Raw genomic sequence first — 17,802 nt, 5'->3', positions numbered from 1 at the left:
TCTGTAGCTAAACGGTTACCAATGGAATAAGCAAGTCTTCCCCACCTCCCATATTTTTGTTCTTTTCCTTCTTCTTCTTCTTTTTTTTAAAAGAGCTGAGTTGAACAGATCTCGTCATTTGTCAATTATTTTATTCCCTTTATATTCTTTGGATGAGATGGAAAACAAATCCAAAAAAACCTACCTCCACAATAATATCTATCTGTTTAAGGTGTCATTTCCCTGTGAGGTTATTTACAGGTTTCTTGCTGTTTAGCTTTTCTTGCTTGGTAATTACTTACTGAAAGAAATCTGCTCCTCCAGGGCGGGTGAGCTCTTCCTTTAACCCCTTTTACTCACTCTCCTTTGGAGGCTGGCAGGGAGCGCTCCACTCTGCAGTGTCTGGGAACCCACCTAGAGGGCCCCCTTGACGCCAGCACATCCCCTGTCAGGCAGCAGTCTGCAGCCGAGCAGGGCTGCTGCAGAGTTAATGTACAGTAGCAGGGAGCCTGCAAGTGTCCTGAGCTCCTCAGAGCTGGGGCGGCACAGCGCAGGGCAGACAAGGCGGCTGCGAGGATTCCAAAGGTTCTGCTGGAAATTCGGCGCTGGGGGACTCCAGCAGGAGCCTGTTGCCATTGTGTTTTAAAAGCATGCAAGGTCTGTATAGCTTGGGCATGAGAATCTTTCAGAAGCTATCAGAGCATCAGAGTGAATGACATTTATTGGGAAACTGAATTTGGGGTAAAGAAAAAACCGAAAGAGAGAGCAAAGAGAAGAGAAAGACAGTGGGGGAAGAAATTCTTAGACCAAGTCTGACTTGCAGCTGTGAAATTCATTTTCTTTACAAGGCAAAAATATTAAAAGCCCACACATGGTTTTAATAACAGATTAAAGGGAATTTCTGCAGTGAAAGGATCAATAGCTTAGTCATTTTACTTAAAGAGAGCAGACAGCCTTATTATGGGGTTAGGCAGCAGAAATGAATTTCATCACGACAGCACCTTCTGAAGTCATGATGGTAGCTAGTGGTAATCCTGTCCTACAAAGCAGAAATTACTCTTTGCCTTCCTACTTTTGCAGTGGAGACCAGCAATTCTGAGATTTGAGGAAGAAGTTGGCTTTAATTATACATGTTTTTTAGCCCCTCTGCCCAGGTCTTTGTCCGACACGTCTTAGACAGTAGCACTGCGTTAAAGTGACCACACATGAATATGTGCCTAAGAAAGAAGAAAAAGCAATATTCATTTCTAAAGGACAGCATGGCAAAGCAGCCTGAAGTTTTCCATTTTCCTTCTAACACTTCTTTAACAAGGATAACAAGAAACTGTCTTTTGACTCCTTTCTTCCCACATTCCATAGTCCTTCCTCAAAGGATGCATTAATTTATACTCAAGGCAGCTGGATTTTACCAGGACAATATTTGCCATCATTTAGGATTAGCAGTTGGACTGGTTATTTTAAATGTATTGACTTACTAGTGGAACCTAAATGGATGGACCCATACCTGCAGTGCTCTGTGATGTTTCTTTCTTCAAATTCTGGAAGGGCTTTTGTTGTTGCTCTTTCTTTTTTGGGGGGGCTATATATATATATATATTTTTTTTTTGGAAATCAATACTTGTTGCAATAATTGCCCATGATAGCTGCTCAAACAAGAGAGTTGGAATTCATCTGTGAAAATCACTACATATAACAAAGGAGACAAGGAAAATATTAATGACAGAAGATCTGCGAACATGATGCACGTGAATAATTTTCCCTTTAGAAGGCATTCCTGGATATGGTAAGTAATCAATATCCCCTTTAGTTTGTAAAACTCAGAATTCTAAAATTCCATGACAGCTACCAGATGAGAATTTGTCTGGAACAAGAATGCTGGTATCAAGTGAGAATGAGAAGTCAAACATATAAAATACCAAATGTGTCTGAGAAAGTAATGGTTATGCAATAAAAAAACTTACTTGTTAATATAAAGTATTTCAAATAAGAAATCAAGTATGATGACATTTACAATTATTAACACTTCATGGTAAAGAAAAGAAAAAAGCTGTGAGAATGGCAACCTATTAACAGAAAAGGAGAGGATTGGGATATGTTTTTATCTGTTTTTCTTTGAAAATTCCCTGGGGAAGGGCACTCCTAAATTTCTGACATCTCATATCAGTTGTTCTGGATTTCTAAAAGAAGGTTAAGGGAAATTTAACTTGAGTTGATTTTAAAATAATTCTTAGATGTGTTCGTCCCTTTCATTTAAGATGATTTTAGCTATTCAAGAAATATTCCTACTATCATGAACCAATAGAATACCAGTAGAACTCTAGTACATGAATCATGAAGTGCTCAGACTCTTACAGAACTTGCTTAGTTTTGGATATTTGGTTATGTATTAAGGTTCAAGGCAATGCATTAAAGTCCTTGGACATGTGCTATTTTAAACAATTTCTTGTTGGAATTTTTGTCTATATGTGTATAGGAACTAGTTTCTGAGAATATTACAAGAGCAAAGTCCATTATTTTAAGAATTGCTTGTTTTTATTATACCTCTAGAGTGGTCTAGATTCAATCTTTTACAGCAGAAACTTTGTAAATGCATAATAAAGGCACATTGTAAATATTTGTGTCTAAGAACATGGGTTGTTTGGGATACTGTGTCTGATTTTCAAAGTGTTTCCCAGGTAAATATTTTAGCTGGACTCCAGATAAGTAGTAGATATGTGAATACAGTTTTTTGAGGGGTGTCCAGCTGCTTTATGACAGTGTCTTAAATGAAAATCCCCTAATAGCTTAGGCACCACCAAGATCACCTGCTGTTTTGTTTTAGAGATTTTGGCTTTCAGCTAAAAGTCCATTGCAGACAAGGGTTGGAGACATCCTATCAGTCTAGGTAGGTGCTCATCTTCTATCAACACCAGAGACATCCAGAATCAACCTTGTGGCGTATCTTCCTTCTCAACTGACCACGTCCACTGTCCCTGGTCTCTAATGTGCTTGGGAGGGAATCTGGGTGGCATGCCTGCAAACCTCAGTGGCCCACTGCCAACTGCATCACCAGAGCTCCCCACTCAGTGGCAGCTTGGTGTCATCGCCTTGCTTATCCTGTTAGTGAGGGGCAGACATCAGCAATAGGTCCTTGACATTCCTACAGAAAATTTCACACTAGAAGCCTTTAATCCTGAGATTAAACCGTCCTGCTGGCAGTCCATGGCACATAGTAGGCTTTTTCAGATGTTTTTCCTTCTGTTCTTTATGCCTTTCTTTAAGATTAATGTCACACCTCTTAAGAATTCTTAGACCCAAAAATTGCCTTACTCATTTCTATAAAGTGTACCTTGCTATAAAGCAACAGTTTTTCCCTGCCCAAGTCCTATTGTTTTTTCGAGTCCATTTGTTTATGTTGCAATAGGTACGATGCATGTACTCTCTGAATGCCTAACATTGTAAACACCTTCTATTCTGTTGCATTAACCTTACCTTTGCTTTGGACTGGGAAAAATGACTTATTCAACTCTTTAGTGTTGGAAAGAATGCAAATTTGCTTATTCATGATCTCTGGATCTGTAATACAATATGTTTCAAAACTATAGAGAAGTTGAGTGTCCTGGTTGTTTATTTTGTGCCTGGAGCTAGTGAGCCTTCATCCATTTTACTGCATGATGTACCAGTTTGTTATTGTTGTAGCCAAGCTGAGCCAGTGTGGAGTGTGAATGTTATGTATGTGTGTTCTTCTCTGGACCCCTCAGAAGCATTCATCAATGAGAGTTGGACTCAAAGGAAAAAGGTAGTGGTGTTTTTCCAGGTGACCCAGTTAGTGTTGTGCTTGGTTCTCAACTTCCCTAGTTGTTGTTATTTTTCTCTTATTTATAACCTCACCTTTCACTTTTCTACTGCAGAAAGAGATTCTAGATGTTTGTTGACCGGAAACCTTCCTTCCCTTTGTAAGCATCCCTGTTGTATCAGATTCCATTCTTAAATGTTCCTGCTAAGAAAGGTTTTGCCAGGTTGTTTCCTTTTCACATCCAAAGACTCCCCCTTTCTTTATTCTTTCGTGCAGGTCTTTCTTCATGGAGGTGCAGATCAGAAGGTGGAAATAAAATAACGGCAGGGCATAATAAGGATGTTAAAGAGGTGTACTTTGGTGTCAAGAGCCCTAGTTTACCTCTGAAAAGGGTTAGAGATGTGTTTTCTGGCTCTGTTCTCCTCTGCTTTTCTAGAAGCAAAGTGGAGAAAAAATTGAGACCTACCAAGTCTGGAGTTGTCTTCAAAAGTTCATCAGAGGTAGTGATTCAAATAGTTCTCATTCCTCCTGCCCCCAGGCTGGTGTGTTGGTAATTGCACAATCATATTACAAATTCATTGTGTATTGGTTACACGTTAAAGTTAATAAGTGGTCCCATTACTCAGCTTAATAGAACACTGCCCCTTAAGTGCTAAGAGAGTGGTATGAAGAATGCGTCTTTTTTGTTCGAAGCTACATTAGAAGTATTTGCTGGAGGATTTTACTGCAAAGGCTTCTTTCCATTACACATTTCAGTCTTTTTTTTATTGCCAAACTAAACAAAGATAAGGGTTTGCCTCACTGGGTAAACAAGTACTATATAGTGCCTATGTTTTATTCTGGCTAGTTGTGAGAATAGAATGGTAGCCTGGCAATTCAGAAATGGGCCTTGCATGGTCAAAAGATGGAAAATGCAAGTCAGCTTTCTAGGAATTTAAATTCCCTTTAGCAACAATTAAGAGGACCTTTTAGAAGCCTCATAACATTGAATCACATGTAAGAGTCTATCAGGAATGACACAATATAGTGTAACATGTTTGCAGCTTTTGCCCTTTGCACAATCTGATTTGTAAAAATGTAATTTAATGCCCAAAACATCAGGGTCCTTTCGAATGATGTTGAAGTTGTAAAATTTAGGAGGACATTTTATTTGAATACGTTTGTATCCCTTTTTATGATGGATTCAAACAATTCAGAGAGAAGACAATGGAAAATTGAAGCCAAAGGGCACTACTAGGGGAGGTTGTTTAGTGCTGCACTCAGTGCCCTCTGAGGACACCAGAAGAAGAAGGTTTTGGGAAAGTGATTTTGGATGGTGATTAATTATTTACTTAGTTGGTACTTAGGGTTTAATTTTCTAAGGGCCAGATATCTAAATGATTTTATCACACTTTTTGTGATGCTGACCGCTGATTCCCATCAAGAGGCAAAAATGGGAAGATTGTGGTATTTAGCTCAATATTGAATCATTTTTTTTTCTCTTTCTAGGCCCTGACTTTACTTTGTTGAACTGTCCCTTCCAAAGATCCAGTTCCCATAAAGCTTAGTCTAACAGGTCACAGTTCAGATGTCACTCTGAAGACCCAGGTTTCAACTCCTAAACTAGCTTGTTTTGTTTGATATAAATATTTTATAGATTGAAACAAGATAAAAATCAATCTCTCAATATAACATTTATATATCTGTTTATATATTTCAAATAACTTAACCAATGAGTAAATATTCAGAGAAAGGCAAGTTGGCCTGCTTTTTAGTGAGGACACAAATGTTCCTATCTGAACACTATCAATCTCATTTTTAAGAGTTATAATCTCTCCACACATTAACTCTATAGAAATTCAACACAGAAGTACAATTTCCAGAATTTATGTTTTGTCTAATGTAATAATCAGGTTTTATTTGAATTTTAGTGTGATGAAAATGTTAGGTTTGATCACAGTGTATGCATTGAAGGACAGAGTATACTATTTCTCATGCAAAATAATGGACTTCTGCTCATTTTAGTCAACCTGAAATCCATTGGGAGTCTGCTTATCTTCTCATGAGATTGCAGGCCAGCTGAACTTACTTCTCTTCCTCTGAGTGACAGAACTACCCAGGAATTCTAAAGTCCTGATGTCTTCAGGCTCAGAGAATGTCAGAGTTCTAGATGGATTTAATCCTATTAGACAAAGTCATTTAATTGTCAACACTTTTGGCCAATAAAGTTTAGATTCATAATTATTTACCAGTCCTTAGGGCTCATTAGGAAAGTCAGCGCATTGTGTAAAGCAGAAATTTAAGTTTGGATAAAATACAACACAGATTTTTCCATTGTATAATATTTGACCCTACTAAACTTTAATATTTGGCTTTCTATTTTGTTGTTAGAATTTAAATATCAAAATATTTAAATTCATATTTTTATGTTTAAGGTTTTAAGATAAATTTAATTAGGAATGGTATGATAGAGGAGAAAAGTTGCCACTAATAATACTAGTGTGCCCACCATTTATAGAAATTAAGTATAATTTTTAGTCCCAGCAGTATTTATAGACTAGTAAATTAGTCTATGTACTTTAATCTGTTGACAGGTTACATCCTTAGTGGGCTAAGTGGGTGACCCAATCTGGGGAGATCATAAAAAAAAATCCCCACAAAAGGAAGAAAGGAAAGGAAAAAAATTTTTTTTCATCATACGGAAATTGTCAGCTAAGAAATTGGGATGTTTAACTTCTATTTAATTCCTCACTTTTTATCCCTTTTTCCTTCATGTCTTTTCATGGACTATTATTATGTTATTTCCATTAATGCTGAGGTCTTCAGGCTCAGAGAAAATCATTGCAAAGGGAAGATCTTTCAGAATTCCAAACTGTAAGAAGAACCTAAGGGACCTGAACAACCAGTTTCTCTCTTGTCATGGGTTGAAAATTCCTTTTCATCCAACCCTTCCCTCCTCCTCCGCCTTTAGCCAAGTCCCACAAAAGTTAATGCTCATTAATATTTTGTATTGCAATAGCCCCCTCCTGCCTTTTAAATAATAATTCAAAAACACCTCCCAGCTACACATTAGTGACTACAACTCATAACCATTTGGAACATTGGATGGTATTTCCAGTTGTTTGAGAAGTAGCAGCCCATAAATACATTCCAAGACAATATATTTCAACCAGGGGCTATATGTCTTGTAAAATTTTATAAATTATATGTACTTTTTTAAAATAACATATATATATATATATATATATATATATATTTGCATTTTACATGTGTATTTTAAAACTATATATGGATCCATATATATACATTTGATATATATTATATATCTAGAGAGAGAGGTATAGTATATACATGTATTTTATATATATATAATTGGTGTCAAATATTGATGGATAATCTGGATTCTATATAATCAGGTTATTGGCACAATTCTTGGTTTTTAATTCTAATCTAATTCTGGTGTTAATGTTTTGTGTGACCTTGTGAATGTGCTCTGAACTTTCATTTTTCTGTTGAAAACCATGGAAGCAGATATTTACTCTTTTTATGTTAAAGAGTGGCTTATTAAAGAAAAACTCATAGAACATTGGAAATAATAATCTATTATGATGTTAACAATGGCATACTAATAGCACTTGAATGAATTCTTTAAAAATATAAGTAACAAATCCAACTAATTTATATATCACTGAAGGGGTCAAGGATGATTGAACCCTAGATGCATCCCAGTGTTTTCATGAGAATTACATCATTTGATAACAGCAATACTTTCTAAGGAAAGGAGGGACTTTCCTTAGAAGTATTGCTGTTATCACAGAGTTTAAGAGCTCAAGGTGACATTTCTATTAGTTAGAGAAGCTGACTCAGTCAAAACCAAGTCAATCCTGATTTGAAAGCCCAATATCTTTTTAATCTACTATATTGTTTCTGTGGCAGATGCCTCAGTACTCTTTCCAGAGGCCTCCTGGAAAATAGACTAGCAATAAACTGAGAAAATAATCAGATCCACTCTGCCATTTAGCACATTGGGTAGGTATGTAGGATACCTACTAAATGTGAGTGGCCTTCCCTTGAGAAGCTCTTCCTATTGATGTTAGAACTCTGACCTGTACTTAGTCTATGTCAGCAGCTTTTTCTGTTTTCTCAGAATGAGAAATTTTACAAGCAATTTGCAGTGAACTGTGTTCTCAGGGCCATTCTGGCAGGTAGGGTCCTTTCTGTGAATTAGTAAAAGGTGCTTCTCAGCCCAGATACATTAGAAAAGCTGACACATTTTGAGCTGATGAATAAGAAATGCAAACTGTGGTGCTTGGTGAATGGGCAGAGCCTCTGTACAAAGCAAAAGGCACTCCTTCCTCTGGGCAGGTATTTGGGGTCAGCTCAATTCACTATCTCTGTGGGGCGCTGTTGGGCCTTGTCCAAACCAGCCCTGGCACTGCTTTGATGCTCCAATTTTCTTTCCAATGGTCAGGTGAAATGTTTTTGAGAATACTTCCCTGACCAAAAAAAAAAAAAAAAACAAAACAAAACAAAAACAAAAACATACAATTTTGGGATATGCTGCCATCATTATTACTTTCTTCAAAATGCTCAACTGAGTATAGGTTTTTCCAATTTATTTTTTGTATACTTAAAAAATATTAACATTATCTGAAATCAGAGATAAGGGTCCAAGAAATATATTAATTATAAAATAGCTTGATATCTCAGTTGCTGAAAAATATCATTCTTAATGACTCATATTAGAACAGGTAGGACATACTGATTCTTTTAAGCATAAGGAATGTCCAGATAAATAAAAGAGGCCTGTCTTGGAGATACTTGTAGCTTGATGAGAAAAACAGCTGTAGAAACAAATAATTACAATATAATTGGGAGCAGGTTAATACAGATATATTCCAAGTGGTATGAAATCTCAGAGAAGATGCAACTTAACTGACTTGATTCAAATACCTTAAAGAAGTCTAGAAATGATAGAGCAAAAATATATTCAATGGAATTGAGAATTAGTTGTTATCATTAATACCTTGGGGAGTGGTTGGAGGGAATGTCTGGGCATTCCTGAAGAAAGTGCCCTGACACAGAGCATGAAGGCTAGTGGAGGACATGACTACCCCAAGATAGAAGGGGGGAAGCAAAGGATGGATGCAGACTACATAGAGATTAGGATTAAGTAGATGGAAGGAGAACCAGCGGAAGTTTCCATCTCCTGGCTTCTATTTTCTCTAGGAAGTAGAATTCAAGGTCATGTGGAAGGACCATAGAAGAGTAGGTGGGGGACTTAGGAGAGTAATGGAACCACTGTGGGCAGTTAAAGAGGCCACTAAAGGGGAAAGTATTAGGGGTATCAGAGTTGAGAATGTTCAGTGATACCCAACCAACATGCCAAGTCAATAAAGAATGTTTACCTTGCTTTAATATTGTTTACAGAAAGTATTATGTCAGGGAAAAGTGATAGAGAGGAGATGGAAATATTATAGTTCTTAATTTCTAAATGAGGAATTATTTGGTGATTAGAATTTCTTCTATTGCTTGTGCCTTTGGGGATTCTGAAGAACCCCAAGCTGATTTCATTGTTGATGTTGTTTTCTGTTTGGTAGTGATAGAGACTGTTTTTATGAACATATTAATTAGATTGCATGACCTGATTTTGGAAATGTAAGGTTTCCCATGCTGCCTGGAAATAATTCTTGGGTGACAAACAGAAGTTCTAAGATGTTTGCTTTGAATTTTATCTTCAAATGAATAAAAATCACAGTGGGGAAAAGAGAAGGCAAAATGATTCAGCTTTGCTCACTTTTTTAGCAGGAACTTTTCTGTGGTTTATGTTAGAATGTCACAAGTCCATATATATGTAACCTGCTTTCACAAAGATTTCTTCAAAACCCTTGTGAAGTTTACTTGAAAGTGTCACCATTCCCTGGGAAACTTACTGAAAATAACAAAGCCTAATATGACTTTAACCAGAACTGGCTAACCTAGTTTAATTAAAAATTTTAAACCTCTTTTATTTTGCCTTGATACCTCAGAGGGAACGATGACAAATATAAGATATTAATTAAAGGGTATTATTAAATAACCTTATAATTTATAGGCCACAATAATAAACCCTGGAGGGAGGAACTGAAAGTTTAGCAGATATTATAAATGGATTTCATCTCTTTTAATCATTAGCTCTTTCTCTGGGGTCAACAGAGCTGCTTCTTTAATACTCCCAGTGTAGGGGCTCACCACTGCTTTATACAGGGCTTTCTTTGTGGGATTTCTGCAGTGGCTCCAAAACTAAATAGTACCAAGCAGTCCTGGTCACTCATAAAGGGACTTCATTCTTCCCCTTCCATGAGCGTCCATGTTTTCCTTTTCCAAATTTGAAGGTGAGGAGATTGACAAAATAATTGCTATAGTGCTAAAAAAAAATGACACTATATTTTACCTAATGGATTTACTCATTTTTTTCTTGTTTGGATTCAGTTGCATTTCAAATTGAGGTAGTTCAGAGAAACAGTACATTGATCTACAAACTATGCCAAGACAGAGCTCTAATGCTTTTCTGAAGCATTTGCTCCTCTTTTAGAAAACCCTTATCCTCTTAGCTGTGGATATTTTGCTTAACTCTTTCTTCACAAAATTCTAATTTTAAATAGCAGCTGTTTTCCTAGTTAAGACAGCAGTGCTGTGGCCATCAATGTTGACACCCCTGGTAATTCAGAAAACATATCCAGCCTATAGTGTTTGCATCCCTCCTGTCTTCCCCACCACTCTCTGGGGGAAGGTCTCAAGCCCTTGCTTCATCTAGCTCCATCTAATCTAAAGAAATGATGTGGTGTGAAGTTCTTATTATCAATGACCATGTTTTAGTTTGCTTGGTAAATTTCAAACCAATAACTAGCATACTGATGAGAGCCCTTGATATTATAAAGAAGAAATGAAAACCTTTAAGCTGTTCACAGACAAATTGAGGCAACCATGTTGTTATTGAGAGCAGGGGCAGAAGCTTGTACAAATCACTGCAAAGCATCGGGATCTTAATCTTTGTGGTGTTTGAATTCTAAAAGAAGGAAGTATTTATTGAAAATTCTCATTTTTTAGAAAGTCATCCATGCAAGAGTTGCTTTATGAGGGAGGTTAAGTATTAAGGTGGATCAAGATGTCACCATTCAAAAGGCTTATCACATGCTACAAGGCCATCACTGCATGTCTTTCTGCTTCAAGGAACTATCTGTGTCCAGGTGAGGCTTGGTGATTTCCTAGTAACAAATAATTCTATGCTATTCATGAGAGCACCACCTAAGGGACTTTGTTCTACTCTTTACCCCACATCCAGCACAGTGTTGCACTTAATAGGGACTTTCTGTGCTTTTCCTGAATGAGTGTATGCAAAGAAAAGGTTAAATAATGTTGGGTGTGGTGGCACATGCCCATAATCCCAGCAATTTGGGAGGCTGAGGAAGGAGGATTGCAAGTTTGAGGCCAGACTTAGCAACTTAGTAAGACCTTGTCTGAACAGAAACAACAACAACAGCAACAACAAAAAACCCTGGGAATATGGCTGAGTGGTTAATTGTCCCTGGGTTCAATCCTCCATATCAGAAAAAAAAAAAAAAAAAAAAAAAAGGTTGAGCAGGGAGGAAAAAGGGATATGTAGCAAAAAGAATTCTGGTTGTGGGATAATTTAATTAGATATTCTTTCACATTTTTCAAATAATGTTATAATTATGCCATGGGAACTTATGCTGTAAAAAATTAAAGATAATAATAATAGCAACAACACTGGAGAGCTAATTAATGACACATGTAGACTAAACTTTTCACAGACATTATCTTTTAAAATCCTCCCCCAAATCATCTAACATCTCTGTGACTCAGGTTCCCCACTGGTAAAATGGAGACAATAAATAATTCTCATTTCATAGGGTGGCCATAAAGATTAAATGAGTAAAGCAGTCAGTGTTTAAAAGAGCACCTGTCACTCAGTAAGGAACCAGTAAGTAGAAACTCGTCTGTGAATGGTTAACCAGGTTGCCTAGAGCAATCTAACTGCCCCATGGCAGATCATTAGCTATAGGTGGGTTGGAAGACCAAACTGCCTTTTCTATATCACATTTTGGAGATTTTCAGAACATACCAGAAAAATACCTTGGGATAAGTTTGAATTGTAGACTAGTGCATGCCCCTCGGCTCCCAAGCCTCAAGGAGAACCATCTGCCCTTGTGAGCTGCTGCCTCTCATCATGTTGACTTAGTGTCGACCTCCTGCCAGATGGATTTCATCTTAACAGGTTGTCTTACCTTTACCCAAGTCCTGCATTATTATAGTTGCAGTTCCTAGCATGGTGTTCAACACACAGTAGGTACTTAATAAATGCTTTAGGGGAAAAAAATTACTTTTCCAGAACTGTGTCCCTGAAATTTAGTGCTTTAAAGATTAATTTTAATTTTTCAGGATACAGTTCAAGTTTTGGACAGGTAAAATTTCTATAAAAATTGTCACCTTCAGCATAAATAATTACCACACATCTTGATTTCTGACACTTAGGAGACTTTAGCTGAATTTGTGCAATCTCACTGAATTGTGTCTAACATGAAAATTCAAATGCTGTTTCTCCAAGTTACCTTATCTTAGATGCTATTTCTTAAAAACCAATAATTCACTTTTATATAGGAATCTTTCTTTCTTTGAATATATGTATGTTTTATTTATTTAGCAAGACAAAAGTCTATAAATTAGCACTGTAGCTAGGTTCTGATGCTTAGTTATGTCGATGTCTGCCATTTATAACACTTATAAATGTTGCTTTTCATCACATGATATGGTCCTTGGACACAGACCAGCTTCCCCATGTGGTTGTTCTGTCTTCTCATATAGCCTAGACTGTCAAACTAAGCTCTAAAAATCATCTCCATAATATCTGTTCATTTGCCAAGAAAAATGTATTGTCTCTGTATTTTATATAATAGAGCATAAGTCCCTGTCTCATCTGGTCTCTGCCTTTCTAATATTTTAGTGTAAGTGCCAACTGTCGTTAGTGTCAGTGTTACTTCCCTTGGTATTCTAGCATATGTATCATACAATTGACATTTTTAAATTTTTTTTTAGTCGTAGATGTATACAATACCTTTATGTTATTTATTTATTTTAAGATGGTAGGAAGGATCAAACCCAGTGCCTTAGGCATGCTAGGCAAGCACTGTACTTCGGAGCTACAACAACAGCTCCATATATTTGAGTTTTTAAAATATATGTTCTGTAATATAGTGGTTACAATCACACATACACAGATGCATATGTGCATGTATACACTCTGATTTTAGAGCAAAATTGGGCAAAGGTACAGAGATTTCCCATGTACCCCCTGCTCTCACAGATGCATGGCCACCCATTGCAGACATCCCCACAGGAGTGGTATATTGGTTACAACTAAATCTGTATAGACACATCATAATCACCCAGTCGGGATTTGGCATTATGGTTCACTCTTGGTGGTATACATTGTATGATTTAGGACGAATGTATGATGATATGCATCAGTCATTAGAGTGTCATACAGAATAGTTTCATTACCCTAAAAATCCCCGATGCTCCACCTAGCCATCCCTCCCTGTGCTGTTCCCCTGCAGCATTTTTAACATCACCAGAGTTTTTCCTTTTCTATAATGCATATAATTGAAATCATCCATTATATAACCTTTCCATATTGGCTTTTTTTTCACTTAATAATATACACTTAAGTTTCTATTATTTCTTTTCACAGCTTATACTTTGGCAGTGGCATAATAAATAAAATGATATGATTACTGTTGATGAGAGCTTTACATAAATGTTGTGCTTTTGAAGAAAGGGCTGGGGAAACTGGATCTCAATTGGCCAATAACCCTGTACCAAGACTCCTCTACCCCTTGCTCCAAGTCCTTTTATAGACTCAATAGTATCTAAAGACACTACCCTACTACCCAGTGGACCTTGCATTGGAATATACTTCCACCTGATTACCTTTTGCCATGGAAAACCCCTGGTAACCCATCAGGTCTTGATTTGTTTGGCCTTTTCTGAACTCTGAGTAGGGTTAAACCTTTCTTCTATTCTATTGGGTATCCTTATACTTCCAATAGCACCATTTTCATTTCTACAATAGTTTTTTTCCCATGTGCAGAGAGGCAGTCTACATACCAACTAAGAGACAGAACCTGGATCCAGATTGTTTGAATCAAATCTGGTTTTGACACTGGGCAAGTTATTTAACCTCTCAAATTCCTCATTTTCAAAATGGGGGTTACAGTAGTTTTAACTTCGTAGGCCAGTATGAGGATGAAATGTAATATAAATAAAGTGCTTAAAATAGCTCCAAGCCTGCAGGTGCTCTGTCATGGTTAGTTGTTCTTAAAGGTATCCTGTGGATCATGTAGGGTTGGATTCCTTCAAAACAGAGGATATGAATCCAAATGGATTTGAAAATACATGTTTAGGAGGTGATTCCAGGAAATACCAGTAGGGAAGTAGGGAAGTAAGATCAGAAAGAGAAAAAAAAATCTAATATAGGGAGCATTCATAGTCAGATAACAGGCAGTCCTGCTGAGGGCCTCTTGAAAATAATAAAGAACTTGCTTCAGAGTTGTCCTACCTCAAGGGATGAGAACACCAGCAGGAGTTGATCCTGCATCTCCTGTTCTTCACTTATTTCTACCTTTCCAGCCTGATTTGCATACAAACCAAGCCTTAAGAAGAATAATGTGTGCATTTAGACTGGGAAACCATAGGCACAGCATTGCTGAGGGGGTATGGGCAGGGCCCTGACAATAATTGCTTCAAGAATTGTGACCTGAATTCCTAAGGACTGTTGCATTTTGGGTTTTCTTTTTTAAAAATTTCCCTGGCCCATGTAGTATGCATTCAGAGATTTTGTGGCATGTGTGAATGATCTAACATATTGGTTCTCCTACTTAACTTTCAAAGTTCTTTCTAAAAGCATCTGAACTTATCTTTAATTCCCAATACATAGTTCTTATGATTTCCCAATAAGGTGACTGTTTCCCACTGTACCCAAATGAGATGTTTCTGCCCTCAGCTCTTCCTATCCAAAGCTTTGCCTGTTCTTCAAGTCCCCGCAACAACCCCCATGAAAAGTTCTTTGACCTGGATAGCTTACTTCTCTGAAGTCCCATTAATACAAAAGACTGCACAATATGGTGATTGATTTATTGTTGCCTGGTGAGTTTCTCTAACTGACACATATAATCAGCTGAACAAACATCTTTTTCACATATTTTGCTATATCATACCCAGTAAAGAAATAAAAATACGAAATCCTGAGAGGACTTTATGGACTTTGGAGGTAGATAACTAGGATTGCATTTCTATTCTTCCATGATAAGTTATAAGCACTTGGGCAGCTGTAAAACTTTCTTTCATCTATTTTTTCCTCACTTCAAAAGTAAGGCTGAACTGAGCACAGTGGCACAAGCTTATAATTCCATTGACAAGTGCCCCTTAGTTCAATCCCCACAACAATCACTGCCCCCCGCATGGCTGAAATCCCTACCCTAACCCCATCATATTGCTGTAAGGATTAAATGAGGTATTTTATATAAAATGCTTAGCACAGTTCTTCTCAAGAAGTAGGAGTTCAGTCAATGGAACCTACTACTTGATTCTTTCGATTTTTTCTTCATGGTACTGGTGATTAAACCTATTGCCTCACACATGCTGGGCAAGAACATTGTTACATCCCCACATCCCCAACCCTGATTCCTTTGCTTCTGAAGTAACCAATGTCTTCTTAGAAGTTTGACTTTATCACTATTCCTTAGGTTCTCATTTTGCTATTGGTTTGAATTTAGTTGTTTTCAAAAGGAGGCATTAAATGAATCTCAAAAACTATTAATTTTGCAATACTGGAAATATTGATGTTTTATGAAAAAAAGACTTTCTTTATGGAGCTTGAAATTGAGTAGAAGGTGATATATTTTTTCTTATTTCATTTAAAATATCAACTTTTAGCTAATATGATCATTGAAAACTTAGGTCTCCTTATACATTAGAATATAGTTTTATTGTCAAAGAGTATCAATAACTATTTTATATATTTATATATTTCTTGGTCAGAGTGTACGTGGAAAATTAACTTCATCTTCATTAGTGTAATAATCTAGAATTTTGATTCTTATTATAGTAGAAATGATGAGATTTGAAGAAACTGTCATTAGGGAAGGCAGTTGTATCATATATTAGAAATATTTGCACATGTCAAGTGCAAAAGAGTCAGTTCTTACCTTCCTATCCCAGTAATGAGGAGAATATGGATTTGGAGGGGTGGGTGGGACTATGAGGTGTCCTACGTATTCTGACAAAGCATTTGTGGCATCATAGATGGTACTAGGCAAGGGAACATCCCAGGCTTTGGAGCCCTATAAGACTAAATTCATATTCAACTCTGATGTTAAATGGCTGATTCTGAGCAAATTACCTGATTTTATGAGCATCACTATCCTCATTCATAAACAAAGTACAATAGTACACCTGATTTGTACTATTGTACTTTTCTTTTATGAATGAGGATAGTGATGCTCATAAAATCAGATAATTTTGATATTTGATACCAGGTTTGTTGTAAGGATTCTATGAGATAACAAATTTATTTATTTGGTTAAACCCTACTATGTCCCAGGCAGCCAACAGAGATATATGTGCAAAACTTACAGAAGATAAGGGAAGGGCACAGTAAAAAAGCATATGATATTCTTAGTCACATATATACATGTCCAGGTGAAGAAAATTATATTGCCTTAGCAAATGGCATGAAGATCTTCTTGAGGAAGAGAAAGGGCCTGTGCTGAAAGGGATTTTGAAGATACCCTTGGGGTAGAACGAGAGTCCATTGAGGATTGACCACATGCAGGTGCTCAAGGGCACTGAAAATGAAAGCTACTCTGTTTACAGGGATAATTGGGGGTTATGAAACCAGCTAGAATGATGGAGAACAGGAAGAGAGATTAGAACAGTTGAGGGGAAGAGGAGAAAACACCCTTGAGAACAATATATGTACTTTGTAAATAAATCCCACTCCAGGGACAGAAAGAAAAAAAAATCCTCTAAGTTATATATGTCTTACTTCAAGCCTCAGGAAGGTTTGGAGTATATGATTTTAGGGGTATTAGTGGTTTGAGCATCAGGAGTAAACATCTGCTAAAGAAGAACAATGCAGAACTGTCCTATGGAATTCCAAGGATTCTAGATGGTGAGAGAGGTCAATGAGCTCTGCCCCCAGAAATTATTAGAAATCAGGAGGTGAGTTTGGAGACTTCTACTGGTCATGAAGTTGAGAAGTCAAATCAATTTTGTCTAGATCTCAAGGGAGGCAGAGAGCCCTCAGCTTCTAAGTGCGAAAAAGACCATGAAATCCATGAATATGCTAGATGCAATATGAAGGTCTTCATAAGCTTCCTAGAATCCAGCATAAATCAGGAAGCTTAAGTATCAATCCCAGAGTCCATTAGATGTAAACAACTCAATAGCTCAAGGAAGCACAGCTATTTCTGGTAATAAGATCAGAAGGAAATTTGTCCAAAGGTTGTACACAAGAGGAATAAGATCACAAATCCCCTAATATATATGTCTTTCTGTGTGCTTATATATGACTACATGTGTATTAAAAAAGAGAAATAAGATATATATATATATTATATATATATAATATATATATATGTAGATATATATACTTGAGTATATATGTAATATATTATATACTATATACTATATATTATATATAGCATATAGATATGTAGATATATACTTGAGTAAATCAAGTACCATATATGTATATGTATGTGTGTGTGTGTGTATATATATATATATAGATAGAGAGAGAGAGAGAGAGAGAGAGAGAAAGCACTTGATATACTCAAGATATTTTACACATTTTGTTTTCCTTCTTGTCCCTTTCCTTCCCCATAAGTTTGCATGAAGATTGAAGTATATTGGAAAGCTCTTTGAAAACTACAAACACAATTGTTAGTTCATAATAAAAAAGTCCATGTACCAGATTTTATTAAAATCTTATTAAATACTGCATGTGT

At 36.6% G+C, this 17,802-nt stretch overlaps 1 protein-coding gene across 1 annotated transcript in view; it reads left to right on the top strand.

Moving 5' to 3' along the window:
* Nucleotides 1-453: 453 nt before the first annotated feature.
* The window catches only part of Pde4d (phosphodiesterase 4D), a 514,775-nt gene continuing 497,426 nt past the window's right edge, over nt 454-17,802 (top strand). Inside the window, exon 1 of the mRNA XM_077800282.1 lies at nt 454-1,762. Within this exon, the coding sequence (XP_077656408.1) occupies nt 1,716-1,762 (47 nt within the window). The 5' untranslated portion in view covers nt 454-1,715. The remainder of the gene's footprint in view (nt 1,763-17,802) is intronic.

This window comes from Urocitellus parryii, chromosome 1, assembly GCF_045843805.1.
Source record: "Urocitellus parryii isolate mUroPar1 chromosome 1, mUroPar1.hap1, whole genome shotgun sequence".
NCBI classification, from domain to species: domain Eukaryota; kingdom Metazoa; phylum Chordata; class Mammalia; order Rodentia; family Sciuridae; genus Urocitellus; species Urocitellus parryii.
This window is presented reverse-complemented; position numbering and strand designations above follow the sequence as displayed.